We start from the raw sequence: 14,682 nt of genomic DNA, 5'->3' as shown, positions 1-14,682 counted from the left end.
CACAGCAGGTTCACGTGGACGGTTGGGAGGGTGCATGGAGAGATTTGGGCTCTAGACACAGAGAGCCCTGGGCCAGATGCTGGGTATCCCGGTACCTGGGCATTGAAAGGAAGGTGGGCCACGGCAGTGGCAAGGTTTGCTGCAACCAGGGCCTCCTGGCTGACCACCCAGAACTGGGCTGGGAGTGGAAAGAGGGATGGGGAAAGCTTGTGTTTCTCTCCGCTCCAGTTGGCCCCTTCCCATTAACATTACAGTAATGCAGTTGTGTGGTGTTTGAAAAAGCATCCCTAGTTACAGGGAATGATTTACAGGACACCAGACTCTGCATTTCAGAGGTCTCCAGTGTACCATAAAAAATATATTATAAAGGAATAATCTTTATCTGAACCAAAGCTGCAGTGAAGGAAACTCATGTCCAGCTGAGAGCAGCAGTGAGCTTTTGTTCACTCAGGGAAAAGTCCGTGTTCTTCATCTTATTTGATTAACATTTCCCCCCTCTCTTCGGCACTAGGTATCTAGTTAATATTTAGACATTCTATACATTCTCTTTCAACTGTTGTTCCTATTACGTGATCAAACAAAACCAGAGATGCCAACCACATCAGCCCGCCCGGAGAAGGCAGACCTACCCCACCAGGCACCCAGCTGAGGCTGGCAGGGTGAACAGGACTGGGGCTCACCGGAGCCAGCGTCTGGGAGAGGCCGGCCAGAGGGGTGTGCAAGGGAGGGCCAGTCCCTGTCCCCGGGAAGCGGAGTTCCTAGAGTGCCTCGGTTGATCTCTTTGCCTCTTCCCTCCCTTCCTGCTACCTCCCTGAGCAAAAACGCAACGGGAAGCAGTGTCTAGTTTGGAATCTTCCCGAGCCTTCCGATGTTTACCATTGCCCCCAGGAGAGGAAGGTGAGGAATGGAAATCTCTCTGCGAAGAAAATATACTTAAAAAAAAAAAAAAAATCAATGAGGCGATGCACAGACACCCTGCCACCCAAGTTGTCTCTGCTTATCAGGGTGTTCGGAGCGACGATGGGCTCGGTCTCTATCAGTGCGGAGAAATCTGAGCTCCTTTAAGTGGCCATGCCCCCACGGGGCGCAGGTGTACCCCTGGGTAAGAACGTCGCGTAGGGGACTGCTTCGGAGCAGAAGGCGCCGTCACCCGGTGTGTGTTGGGGGGAGGGGGCAGAGGCAGAAGCTCTAGGGCCGGATACCCGGGGGCTGGTGTCAAAACTCCACCCGTCGGGGGCTCCAAGACGAGACGGGGAGGCCGGAAAGATGGAAGTTTAGCCGAGAAGCAGTTAGACAGAAGACATCACGCCCGGGCCCCCGAGGAGGATTTCCGGGGTGAGAGCAGGGCGGGCCCGGGAGGGGCGTGGAGTCCCCGGGCCCCCCGGCTCCCGGGCGGGTGCGCGGCCGCGTCCCGAAAAGTATCGGAGAGGGACGGGGCGCGCGGCGTCCAGGCTCCCCGGGGAGGCGAGCGCGCGGCGCTGGGCGGGGCCCGCCTCCAGGGCGCGCGTGTCGGGTGGGGGAGGGGGTGGGGGTGGGGGTGGGGGAGGGGCGCGATCCGCGCCCTGCCCGCGCCCTCCCGCGCCCTCCCGCGCCCTCCCGCGCCCGGGCCCCGGCGCACGCCTCCTCCGCCGCCGCCCCCCTCCGCAGGCGCGCGCGAGCCGCCCTCCCCTCCGCTCCCCTCCCGTCCGCTCCCCTCCCCTCCCCTCCCCCGGCGGCGCGGGGCGCGCGCCCGGCCCCGCCGCCTCCCGTCCGCCTCCCCTCCGCGCCGCTCGGCTCTCCCGGCAGAAAGTTAGCAGCGGGAAGGAACTCGGGGCCGCAGCAGCGCGCGGCGGCGGCGGCGGCGGCGGCGGCGGCGGCGGCGGCTGGAGCGGGAGCCGCGGCGGAGCTGCACGGAGCAGGTGCCGCCGGCGGGCCCGCGCGCCCCTCGGTGGCTGGGGGGGTGGCGGGGGGCCGCCCGGACCCCGCGGGAGGAGCGCGGCGGGGGGGCCATGCGGCCGGGCTCCCCCCCGGCGCAGCGGGACAGCGGCCAGGGCCGGGGGCGCAGCGGCGTCGCTTCCTGCAGCCGGGGCGGCGGGGCAGCGGCGGCGGCGGCGGCGGCGGCGGGGGCGGCGGCTGAAACCATGTCCGGGCAGCGCCGGGGGCCGCCGCCGCCGCCGCCGCCGCCGCCGCGAGCCGGGAGCCGCGATGGCCCCGTGGCCCGCGCCTCCTCCGCCTCCGCCTCCGCCTCCGCCGCTCGCCGCGCCGCCGCCGCCGCCCGGCGCCTCCGCTAAGGGGCCGCCGGCGCGCAAGCTGCTTTTCATGTGCACCTTGTCCCTGTCGGTCACCTACCTGTGCTACAGCCTCCTGGGCGGCTCGGGCTCCCTGCAGTTCCCGCTGGCGCTGCAGGAGCCGCCGGGCGCCGCCGCCGAGCCCCCGCCGAGCCCGCCGCCGCCGTCGCCGCCGCCTCCCCCCGCGCGCCCCGGCGCCCCCTCGCCGCCGCCCGCGCCGCCGCCGCCGGACAGCGCGAGCCGCGGGGAGCCGCCCCCGGAGGAGCCCGCCGAGGAGCCCGCCGAGCAGCCCGCCGAGCAGCCCGCCGGGGCCGGGGCCGGGGCCGGGGCCGGGGCCGGGGCCGACGGCTGGGGGCTGGCGAGCGGCGGCGGGGGCGCCCGGGACGCCTGGCTCCGGACCCCGCCGGCCGCGGGCGACATGGCCACGGCGCAGAGCGCGCTGCTGGGGAGGGAGGCGCCCGAGCCCAGCACCGCGGCCGACGAGCTCGCAGGCCGGAGCGCGGCCAACGGGAGCAGCGACCGGGGCGGCGCGGCCGGCACCGCGGACTACGGGGAGAAGAAGCTGCCCCAGGCGCTCATCGTCGGGGTCAAGAAGGGCGGCACCCGCGCGCTGCTGGAGGCCATCCGCGTGCACCCGGACGTGCGGGCGGTGGGCGTGGAGCCGCACTTCTTCGACAGGAACTACGAGAAGGGGCTGGAGTGGTACAGGTAGGAGGGCGCGGGGCTGCGCGGGGCTGCCTGGACCCGGGGCTGCCTGGACCCGCCTGGACCCGCCTGGACCCGGGCCCTCCCCGCCCTCCCCGCCCTCCCCGCTCTCCCCGCTCGGCGGGGGCTGTGCGCACGCCCGCCCGGGATCACTTTGTTCCAGGGCGAGGGCCGGGGGCGCCGCCTCGCTCCTTTCCGGCTGCCCCAGGCTCCGCGTCCCGGGGCAGGCGCCTCGTGCCTCCACCCGCCCGGCTCCGAGCCCGGGAATCCCCGGCCCTGGTGCCCGCGGGGGGTGTCTCCCAGCTCCCCGCGCCTTCCGCGTCTTGGGGACGCCGAGGGAGGAATGGAGCAGGGGGTGGCGAGATGGACCCGGGGCGGGTGTGTGTGTGTGTGTGTGTGTGTGTGTGTGTGTCGGGGGCGGGTGCTTTGAGGTCCCCGGGGATCTCTGGTCGAAATCGCCCTGACACGCATCGGCGTGGCCAGAATCCAACTTTGAGTATTTGCAGGTTAGAGCCACAGGAGCACGCAGCTGTTAAACAAGGTGATGCTGGCAAGTTCTGGCTTTCTAGTAAAGACCGAGGACGCTCCCCGCCCGCCCCCATCTCCAGAACTTTCGATCCCCTCGGCTGCATGAACACCCTGGGTTGGTTTTGCCTGGGCAGCACCGCACCGCACCGCACCGGCGTCCGTCTGCGCGACAGTCGGTGCTCCAAGTCCCTCGCGTGCGCTGCACCCGTGTCCTTTCTAACCTGCGCCTCCCTCGCAACAGATTGGAGCTCCTGCCTTGTGGAAACGTTCACCTCTCTCCTCTTCCACCCTCTGCCAGGGGTGAGACGAAGGGAGGAGACAGGAGTAGAAAGTTGGGCGCAGGTGAAATAAATGAATTATCCAGCTTTCTTGCCAGCCATCACACTTAACTCGACACCGGTGCAGATGCTCAGACGCAAACCTCCTTCGCTCTTTTAGAATCTTTTTCTTTTTCCTTTTTTTTTTTTCTTTCCCTCTTTCCTTCCGTTTTCTATCTCTCTGGGAAAACAGATCCGGATGGCTGGCCCCATCTCGCTTGCATCTCCGTAATTAATTGCAATTGTCAAACAGAAACACGGGCTTTGTCAGCTAAAGTGATGTTATCATCTTAGCAGAGCCAATAGGTAAAATACGAGGATTGTTTCCTGACAAGTCCCTTTCCTGTTGAAGAGATGTGCTTTCCAAGTTTAAATTACAGCCTGGGAAAGTTTTAGAAATAGCTTAACTGGGGAAATAGATAATAAATGGGTGTACTGTGATTGATTTCTTCCACTTTAAAAAATATGCCTTATGCTTTCAAAGCTTGAGAGAAGTACATTTAGGCACAAACATTCCACCACATTAAACTGAAACAGCAAATGTGTCTGTTAATGTCTTGTCTGTTTCAACAGCAAGAACTAATTGCAGTATTTTCCGAGGCTTCAAACAGCCCCCTCCTATCAAAACATAAAACAGCAAATGCCTAATTTAACTGGAAAATCAGTATTTATAACATCACGAGCCGTGGCTTCCAGTTTGCGATTATAATTAAAAAGGTGTTAGGATGATTAATGCAACAACAGCAAAATAGAGAAAGGGGTATGATGTCTGGGAGGGTTTCAGTTGTTTGATTGTCGGTGATGGGGATGTCCTGGTCTCTGCTGTGAGGTGGCCTCGGCCCTACGAGGGTATCGGTGGCTTTTTCCAATCCTGATCTTAAAACCGTGTGGCTCCGGAGAAGTGCCAAGTGCCCTTTTGGGGGAGAGAGAGGCATAAAGATCACATCTTTCCAGCGTGTGTTCGGGTCGCTGGGTAGCAGCTGGGAATCGAGAAGGGAGTGTTTTATTCAGATGACTTAAAGTTTGATGGAGGGTGCGTGGTGGGGAATGAGTGTCAGGAGGTCCCATCAGCGGGCCTGGAGAATTTTCTGAAGGAGCTGGTGGGAGATGCCGGATTTTCTTCTCTTCTTTCGTGCCGGGGCTGGAAAGAGGAGGCATGGAGACAGGCATGACAGGGCCGGGGAAGGTACTGTCCTAGCACTGTCGTACTCCCAGCCATCACTCATGTGGTGTTTGGGGCTGAGGGTGAATATTTGGTACCCATCCATCCACAGAGCTGTTAGACCAAAGACATGTGGTGGGCAGATCCCCTTGATCCTTACTTAAGAGGAGGACCGTGTGATTTCTCTGTGTGTCCCTCCCCTCCACGCCCCCCCCCCCCCCCCCCGCCTCCCCCAACCTTTACCCCAGTGTCTGACCCATGGCAGATCCTCACAGTGCTGGAGAAGAACCTGTGTGACACAGGGGATCTCGGTAGCCACCCCACACTGGCTGCTGGGAAGACTTCTAGAAACCTCTTCGGCCCACGGGAGTGTGCTGGGGCTGCTCGGATACCTCTCCAGCCTTCCCAGGGACAGCAGTGCTTTGAGGGTATTTCTGGGATTTTCATAGGCTCCGTCTCTTCAGGCTCCTGTCTCTCTCTGCCATGGAGGAAGAGGGGATGACATCCTCATTATATTGTAGAAAAGGAAACCGTGGCATCAGTTCAAACCAGTAAGAGAAAGCCTTCTTCTTCTTTCCCTGCTCCAACCGCATCTTGTAAGTGGTGGCATCTGTGCTTGAACGTACTTGAATGGTCACACTTCCTCCCCATCCACGGAGCATTCCCTGCAAAATCTCCCTCTGCTTGCCACACGGGAGGGCCACAGATGAATGAAAGGTTTCGATCTTCTCCCCCACTTGTTTTCTTTCCCTTTTGCCCGTCTGCTGTGCTGCTGCGGGAGCCTGCTCGGTCTGCAAGTATTTCTGGGGATGGTGTTTTCAGCCAGAGGGAGAAGCGGGAAGGATTTGGGGCAGCTCCGGGCAGCGCTGCTTTGGGCTTCCTTCCTCTCCCGGCGGAACGGCCCTGAGAGTTGTTATTTCCCTCTGTGTCACTCCAGTCGTGTCCAAATCCGGGTTTTGCTTTCTCCTACGCTGTTGATCTAATGTGATTTAAAAACACATTTGAGATTAGAACGCATGCCTCCGATTTCAGGGCAAGATAGACTAATGGATTAGGACGGGAGTGTTAAAGCTATGGGGGAAGCAAGCCTCACTTGGCGGATCGACTCAGGCCAGTAAGTAGGGGGTAGACTCGTCCCTCCACTCCCCACACCTCCAAACTGGTAAAAGGAGAGAGCCACACGGAACCTTCCAGTATGGGCTGCTCCAGGCTGTCTGGGCAGAGACCTTACGCTCCTCTAAGGGACGGGACCTGGCGGCAGGTGTGCCGAACTCATCCAGGTGACAGGGCTGCCCTGAGTGTTAAAAGCCGTGCAGTAACCGTGACTGCTTAGCCCTGCTCCAGGGTGATGATGGGAAGGGAACCTCCGTGGCTTCAGACTGTCTGCGCTGCCTGTAGTTAATACACTCCTCCCATCTGCTAAGGGGAGATCACTCTGGAACATGCTACTGTCGTCGTGCTACCCGGAGGAAAGTGGCTAGCAGCACTGTTTGCACCTGGTATCTGGAGAGAGGCTGAGGGAGGACTCCAGAAAGGCACTGGCACTTAGGAAATGCCTGTTCCTACAGTGCCGGGTGCTTTGTGGATGTGCTCTCACATTTGAGTGTCCTGATGAGGGTTGTGAGCTAAATAGCGGCCTTCGTGTTTTACAGGTGGCTCTCGGAGCGTGCATGATGGGCTCAGGGTGGCTCAGCTGGTCCGTGGCTGAGCTGACCGCGTGCGTCCCAGTTTGTTTTTTTAAAGATTTTATTTATTTATTCGTGAGAGACACAGAGAGAGAGAGGCAGAAACCCAGGCAGAGGGAGAAGGAGGCTCTGTGCAGCGAGCCTGATGTGGGACTCGATCCCAGGACCCCGGGATCACGCCCTGAGCCAAAGGCAGATGCTCAACCACTGAGGCACCCAGGCGACCCCATGCGTCTCAATTTCACAGGGCTGATTTCTTCCCTCCCATCCCACCACCACACAAAAACAAAAACTACTAAGATGTTTCCCTTCCTTGTTAACATTTAACAATCCTTTAATAAATATCATTTACTTATTATTACCACATACCCAGAACTGCTGTTAAGTACAGGGGAAACCCTGGTGACTAAGCACTTCGTGGTTCTGAACCAGACATTTGGGTGGTGGGCAGGGGAGACAGTGGACAGTCTCTTGTTACCTTTTTAATGTGGCTACTAGAAAATTTTAGCATCATGCTTGTGACTCACATCATATTTCCACTGGGCAGGGCTCCTAGTAGAGCAGTGCTTTTTAAGCTTTAAACGTGCACGCGTCACCTGGGATGTTGTGAACATGCAGGATTGTGAGTCAGCAGGTCTGAGGGAGGCCCTGAGAGTCTGCATTTCTAACATCCCAGGTGTTGCTGGCGCTGCCGATCGCTGGACCTCACTTTGAGTAGCAGGGGGTCTAGAGAGAAATCGGTGCATGGGTGTGTGTGCACAAACATGTGATTTTAAATCACATGTGCAAATGACTAAGGAAAACTTCTCCGTGAGGGTGATGTAAATCAAGTGAAAGAGGAAGATCCTGTCATGTAAAGATCTAGGTAGAGAGGTTTCCAGTAGTGGGAAGGGCAGGTGCAAAGGCCCTGAGGTGGAAGCAATCCTACTGGTTTTATAAAGGATTCTTTCAGTATTCCCAGTGCACAGTGTTTGTAGCTGGTCAAAACTGGGTTCACAGTCTGACTTTACAAGTTACTGGTGTATGATTTTGGATGACTGATTTAGCATCACTCGGTTTTAGTTTATCTGGGAATAATCCTTCTGAGATTTTTGGGAGGAATAAATGAAACAATAAAGGTGAATGTATAAAAAATGAGTCTTTTATTTTTTTTTAAGATTTTATTTATTTATTCATGAGAAATAGAGAGAGAGAGAGAGAGAGGCTGAGACACAGGCAGAGGGAGAAGTAGGCTCCATGCAGGGAGCCCAATGTGGGACTCCACCCCGGGTCTCCAGGATCACGCCCCGGGCTGAAGGCAGCGCTAAACCGCTGAGCCACCAGGGCTGCCCAAAAATGAGTCTCTTAGAGCAGAAATCCAAATGGACTTAGCTCTTGAGATTTTTTTTTTTTTTTAATTTTTCAAGTCAGTTTGGTCTCCTATGCTTTACCTTTCATCACCGCTGTCCTAATATTGACTGAAGAGTCTCTTATTGGGGATTTTTTTTGGGAAAAGTCTAATAATGATTGGCTTTGCAATCTACATCTGCTTGACTTTTTAAACCAAGGGTCACCAACTCTCCTACCCAGTGAAATAGACTAGGCGGGAAGAGACCGGGGGCACTTGCTTTTCCATCTGCAAACGTTAACCACGTCCTCCACTTGGTAAGAGAAGCTGGAAACCCAGGCCTTGATGTGAAATCTCTTGGTTTTTAACGTTGGCAAACAGATAAAAATTTCTTAAAAGCGCTGTGTGGGCCAGCACCGTGGGACAAACAAAACACATCTGTGGGCTGGATACAGCCAGCTGGCTACCAGTTGGTGACCTCTGGTTTAAACTCGTTTCAGAAAGTAACTGGCATAGCCCTAGCCTTTGCAGTTGCCAGAATTGTGGCTTATAGGTGCTGTTTTAGTTTAGATTCCCTCCCCCCTTTACAGATTTTGCAACAGCAACGAAGGGGAGGGGGTACCTCCCAGATAGATTGCAACAATAACAAAAGGAGCTGGTCCTAAAGAGGAACACTGAGGAAGAAAAAGAGAATTCATAAGTAAATTTCCCTTTTTTGTCCAGTGAACATTTTCTTTTTCTTTTTTTTTCTTTTTTCAGTGAACATTTTCTTGAAGGCAGGACCACTCTTCAGTTGTTCCCTCATTAATCAGGAGCTTGGGTATGGGATTCCGTACAGATGAGTTGCACCGAAAAAATAGACTCCGGTCTGGTGGATTCAGTAAGACCTGAGAGATGGAGAAATTGGGTTCTCGCTTTTGCTCTGCTATATTACTAGTTCTGTCTGACCTCAGGTTACTTGGTCTGTTTTTCTTCTTTTTAAAAAAATGTCTGAGATAATGAGACTGTTGTCTGCAAAGGGTCCATTCAGTGAAATCCTTCGGTTCTAGAGCAGACTTGTGTGTTAGACTTTCTAGAGGGAGGGAGCCAGAAGGGGAGAAGCAACGTTGTACAGAGTGTGTTTTTATATCCGTCTCTGAGCCCAGAGGCCGCTGCCTCTGCCCGGTGTGATCGCCATGCCTCAGTTTCTCCATCTGCAGAATGGGCTCAGTATTACTTACTTCCCAGGGATTATGCGATGATGAGATGAGTTGATGATGTAGGACATTGCTCTTTCCCCTCTTTCTCTCTCTCTCTCCTCTTTCCCCCATGCCTTTCTTCTCCATCTCCCCTGCCCATCAGTACTGAAGGTCCTAAAGAGAAGGCTGTAATGCATTTTTCGTTTGAATATAGCCTTTTATTTCAAGATTATGTCTGAATGAGGGATTTCAAACCCTGAAGCAGCTCTTAAGTAGCTCTCCAGAGAATAATCAAAACCGGATTCCAGAATTTGGTCTATTGTAACTGGAGCTGAAGGAAGGGAAGAGTCTGATTTCATGAGGTAGCTGCAGCCAGGATTCTCCACCGAGGGCCTGGGGTAGGGAAATGGGCTGGCACTCTGGGCTTGTGTGCTGACATTTTCTTGAACCTTCCGTAGGAATTGATGCCGCTTGGCCTGCATGGCTACAGAGGCATTTAGAATGCCAAGGGCGTGCTAGCCTTCAGTTTTTTTGCAGAGCCGAAAGCATTTGAGAACGCAGGACTGTTGAGGCAGGACCCCCGCCAAACTCCCTGGCTTGAGATTTGGCTTCTTGCACACTGGTGTTCTCCAGCTGTCGTGACGTGATTTATTTATTTTTATTTTTACGTTTGTAGATCACACCAGCTGTATTTACTTTTAAACTGAGTCAGGAGAGAGGCCTCGAGATTTTAGGTGAATGAGAGATTGCTGGGGTTGTACGGCAGGAAGATTTTTTTTTTTGTTTTGTTTTAAAGGTTTTGGCTTTGCATAATGGATGATATCTCTGGAACTGATTGAACCTCCGCCCTGTTAAAAGTAATCTCTTGATTCCGTTGGTTTCTGCGGTTTAACAAGCTTCTCTATAACTGTCTTGGGAATTTGAGTCTGAAATTATAATTCACTAAGGGAGCCTTTCAGCCGATCTTGCCATTAATTAAAAGCAGGCGGTTGAATTTTTTGTTTTAACACTCACTAGTTAGGATTGCCTCGCTTAAAATTTTTTTTCGACCTTTATTTAAAAATGTACAAAACGTATTCATCAGGAAACAAAAAAACACATGAATTAGTATTTTTTCTTTGATTGTGAGTAATAGAAAATGATCTTAAACTATTATAAATAGAAAAGGTAATATACTGGTTTCTGTCATTGAGAAGCCTAGGGGTGATGACTTCAGGAAAAGCTGCATCCAGGGGCTCATATGCTATCACTAGGAAAAGCTGGATCCAGGGGCTCATATGCTATCACTAGGCCTCTGTTTCTTTCCATTCTTTGCCATGGTTTTCTTGACCTTGCTTTCTTCTCAGATAGGTTGTCTCACCACATTTTCAGCAAGATGATAAACAGCAACCTCAGACAAACATACTTGATGTTTATCAATTCTTTTGGAAATCATTTTTCCTAAGAGTTAGTTTCTTTCTTTCTTTCTTTCTTTCTTTCTTTCTTTCTTTCTTTCTTTCTTTCTTTCTTTCTTTCTTTTCTTTTCTTTCTTTTTCTTTCTTTTTCTTTTCTTTTCTTTTTCTTTTCTTTTCTTTTCTTTTCTTTTTTCTTTTCTTTCTTTTCTTTTCTTTTCTTTTCTTTTCTTTTCTTTTCTTTTCTTTTCTTGATTTTATTTATTCATGAGAGACATAGAGAGAGACACAGGCAGTGGGAGAAGCAGACTCACTACAGGGAACCTGATGTGGGACTCGATCCCAGGACCCTGGGATCATGTCCTGAGCAGAAGGCAGACGCTCAACCACTGAGCCACCCAGTCATCCCTTCCTAAGAGTTTCTATAAGAAATTCCCGGAGGTGCCATTGGCCCAGGTTGGGTCATGTGCCTATTCCTAAAGCAGTCATGGTGTCATGCTCTTATTAGACCCCGGTGATGTGGTCACTCACCCCTTTGGGCTGGGATAGTGGTTGGGGGCAGGGAAGTAGAGTTAGTCTCATGAAACCATAGGGAACAATTTCCCCATAAGAACAAAGTGTTCCAGGGTTCCGTTGTCAGAAATGGGGGCCATTTGAACCACGTGCTCATTAAACCTGTAAAGATCAAGTCTGGGACAGGTACCCAATCTCTCTGAGTGTTTTTAGAAAGAGGTACAAAGGGTTAGTCTGGGGAGGTCCGGTGGACTTGTTTTAGTTATTCCACTCACTTAGGTATTATTATTTTATTTTTTTTATTTTATTTATGATAGTCACAGAGAGAGAGAGAGAGAGAGAGAGAGAGGCAGAGACACAGGCAGAGGGAGAAGCAGGCTCCATGCACCGGGAGCCCGATGTGGGATTCGATCCCGGGTCTCCAGGATCGCGCCCTGGGCCAAAGACAGGCGCCAAACCGCTGCGCCACCCAGGGATCCCACACTTAGGTATTATTTAAACACATACCAGTTGTCGACTGTGTGCTAGGGTCAGGCATGAATCAGTCATGGCCAGTGACCTGAAAGAGTTTATGAAATAGGGAAATGGACAAGTAAGTGATTACATCATAGGGTAATGAGAGCTCTGACGAAGTGGGATTTATTCGAGGAATGGAAGGATGGTTCGATCGTAGGCAGTCTAACAACGTGATTGATTCTTACCATGAGCAAACGAGAAAAACCCTGTGATTCACTTTATGGATGCTAAAAATAGAGCTGATAATACTAAATATTCCTCATTTTGAGAACCACCTGCTGATAAAATAGAATCATCTACAAAGCCAGCATCATCTTTCATGGTGTACCACTAAAACGTTCCTGTTAAATTCCAAGCAAGCCCAGAATGCTCATTGAAATCACTGTTATTTATCTTTGTTCAGGAATTAATTGATGATGCACTTGAATGAGGAAAAGAATGAGAAAGGGGGAGGTAGAATTATTACCATTTGCCAGCAGTTTCACCTCTTAATGGAAAGTCTGAGATAACGAATCCTCTCAACGAATCTATTAGGAACAATAAGGGGGTTCATTAAGGGGATCGGTAAGGAAATTATTTTGCAAAATCTATAGTTTTCCTATGTGCCTACGCCAACCATTTTGAGAATATGATGAGAGAAAATACACTATTTATAGAAGCAACCAAAGAGACAAAATAACTAGGAATAAATTTAGCAAAACTTGCAAGGGACTTGTAAGAACAAAATTTTAATATTTTACTGAGGGGCAACAGAGAAGAGAGGAGTAGATGGAGAGGCTTCTTTGTCGAGGATGGCATGTCTTTCCTTTCCCTCCATCCCCTCTCCTCCTCCCTCCCTCAGTCCTCCTCTTCTGTTTTATTGGAATTTAGAGGAATTGGTCGTTACTGTAGGGATCGCAGTTACAGTGGTTGGTGGTGGTAGAGCTGCAAGATTGAGGTCAGGCCTGTTTGAAAGTGGTCTGAAAATACTGTTTCTGTGAACAGGGCCAAAACCTTGTACTTCGTATATAGGATTCTCTTGTTACTGTGTTGTATTTGACCGAGAAGAGGATGGTGAGGCAACTGTTGCTGTTCAGATTCATATACAGAGTTAGAATTCCTTGTTGGGGAGGGGGGGCATGCCCGGCTTTATATCCTAAATTCAAGGATGGTGGGACCGTGCACAGGTGTTGATTAACAGTTGGATTGGTGTAAATTAGAAGCTGTAGGTGAACAAAGTGGAAAAATCAGGGACCGGTAATGGTTGCTTTCACTGGGGCAGGGAGATGAAGATTTGGGTGGGAAAGAATGACCATAGTGGTGGTGGCAGGAGAGGCCACGCTTTGCTCCAGGCCCCAGCTCCGTTCAGCCTTCACAGGGACCTTATGACACGGGTCCTGCTATTACCTGAATTTTCCAGGTAAGGGAGCTGAGGCACAGAGAGGTCGTGTATCTGGCTCAGGGCGTGGGCTTGGCCTTTAGACCCAAGTCTTTGGCCCCAAACACACAGCATCTCCTTTTATTTGTCTTGAAGCTTTATCTAAACCCTCAGAAGTGTTGTCCTTCCAGGCACACGAGAGTGAACAGTAATCGTGTACCATTCCCTGCTTGACACTCTCCATTTCCCATGTGCAGATGGACTGGCCTGCCTGTGGGACAGGCTGGGGAAGGGGCGTGGGGGGAATCTGGTCCCAACGCGACAGGTTGGGGCACTGACATCCTTTCTGTTCTGGGCCCAAGCTCGTTCCTGCTTTCGGGGCTTTTTATTTTCTGTTCTCTGGGCCGTGAATACTCTGCCTCCAGGCTCTAAACTACCTGTATCTCCTCATCCTTCAGGTGTTGGCTTAAATTCTAACTCCTCAAAAAGACCTTTCCCAAAGATCTGTTTTTTTTTTTTTTTTATTTTAAAAAAACCTGTTTCTACTCCTGAATTTTTTCTGCTATTTTATTTTCTTCACAGCATATACTGCTTTCCCAAATCATCTGCATTCCGCATCTCCCTCTTGCTGGAAGGTGAATTAGGAGGGACCAGGGGTCCTGTCTGTCTTTTCCTTGACACTGCCCAGATCAGTACTTGGCATGCAGTAGGGGCTCCATAAACGTGGTTAATCAATCATTGATTTTTTTTGTTGTTTTGTTTTATTTTATTTTTTCCTTAGGGAGGGAGAGAGAGAGTGAGCTCAGGGGGAGGGGAGGGCAGAGAGAGAGAAAGAGACTCTCAAGTAGGTTCTATGTCCAGAGTGGATCCCAATGTGGGGCTCGGTATCACGATCCTGAGATCACTACCCAACCTGAAATTAGGACGCTTAACTGACTGAGCCACCAGGCGGCCCTAACCACTGATTTAGGATCAATGAACTAATGCATAAAAGGAGTGCTTTCTATGTGCTAAGTTCTCTTGCAAAACTTCAAGCTTCTGGAAAGAAATAACACATTTCTTGGGAACTCTGGCTAAGAATTGTTCTAGGCTCTTTCACAATACTATTTTTGTAAGACTATTTTGGGTGCGAGAAAGAGAAACCCACTCAACCCAGCTGTGTGGGCTAGACAGTCTCCCCAAAAGGTTCCCTCCAACATACAACATTATCCATGTCTTCCTCACAGCAGCCTCACGAAGTAGATACTTCCTCATCCCACTTTTACAAATAAAGAGAGTCAGACTTCAGAAGGGCAGAGTGACGGTGTCAGAGTCACATGGCGGGTTGTCACAAGCCAGGTGTCTTTTGACTGTGACACATGGCTTTTGGTTCCTAGCCTTTGTTGGTGCCACTGACAGTATTTTATTTTATTTTATTTTATTTTATATTTTATTTTATTTTATTTTATTATTTTATTATTTTTTATTTTTTATTTTTTATTTTTTAATTTTTTCACCGACAGCATTTTAGAAGAGCTTGGATTATTTCTGATGGGCCCTGAGTCCCAAGAGTAATTTGGATTATGTTTCTCTAGATGCATTGTCAGACTGTCCTTCAGTAATCAAACAGTTACACAGGGGTATTTGATTTGTTACTCACTGTAGGTGTAGATAGACCTTTCCTTGTGCCCCCAGGTTAAGGCTTTGGCAGGGATTTTGAGGTTTGGGTGTTCCTAGAGCCAAAGAAATCAAAGGCA

General features: G+C 51.6%; 1 protein-coding gene across 1 annotated transcript in view; it reads left to right on the top strand.

Annotated features, from left to right (window-relative positions):
- The first annotated feature begins 2,184 nt into the window (after positions 1–2,184).
- HS3ST4 (heparan sulfate-glucosamine 3-sulfotransferase 4) overlaps positions 2,185–14,682 on the top strand; it is a 400,763-nt gene continuing 388,265 nt past the window's right edge. Inside the window, exon 1 of the mRNA XM_041747103.1 lies at positions 2,185–2,975. Within this exon, the coding sequence (XP_041603037.1) occupies positions 2,185–2,975 (791 nt within the window). The remainder of the gene's footprint in view (positions 2,976–14,682) is intronic.

The sequence above is a fragment of the Vulpes lagopus genome, chromosome 3, assembly GCF_018345385.1.
Source record: "Vulpes lagopus strain Blue_001 chromosome 3, ASM1834538v1, whole genome shotgun sequence".
NCBI lineage: Eukaryota > Metazoa > Chordata > Mammalia > Carnivora > Canidae > Vulpes > Vulpes lagopus.
Note: the sequence above shows the minus strand (reverse complement) of the source record. Positions and strands in the feature narration are given on the sequence as shown.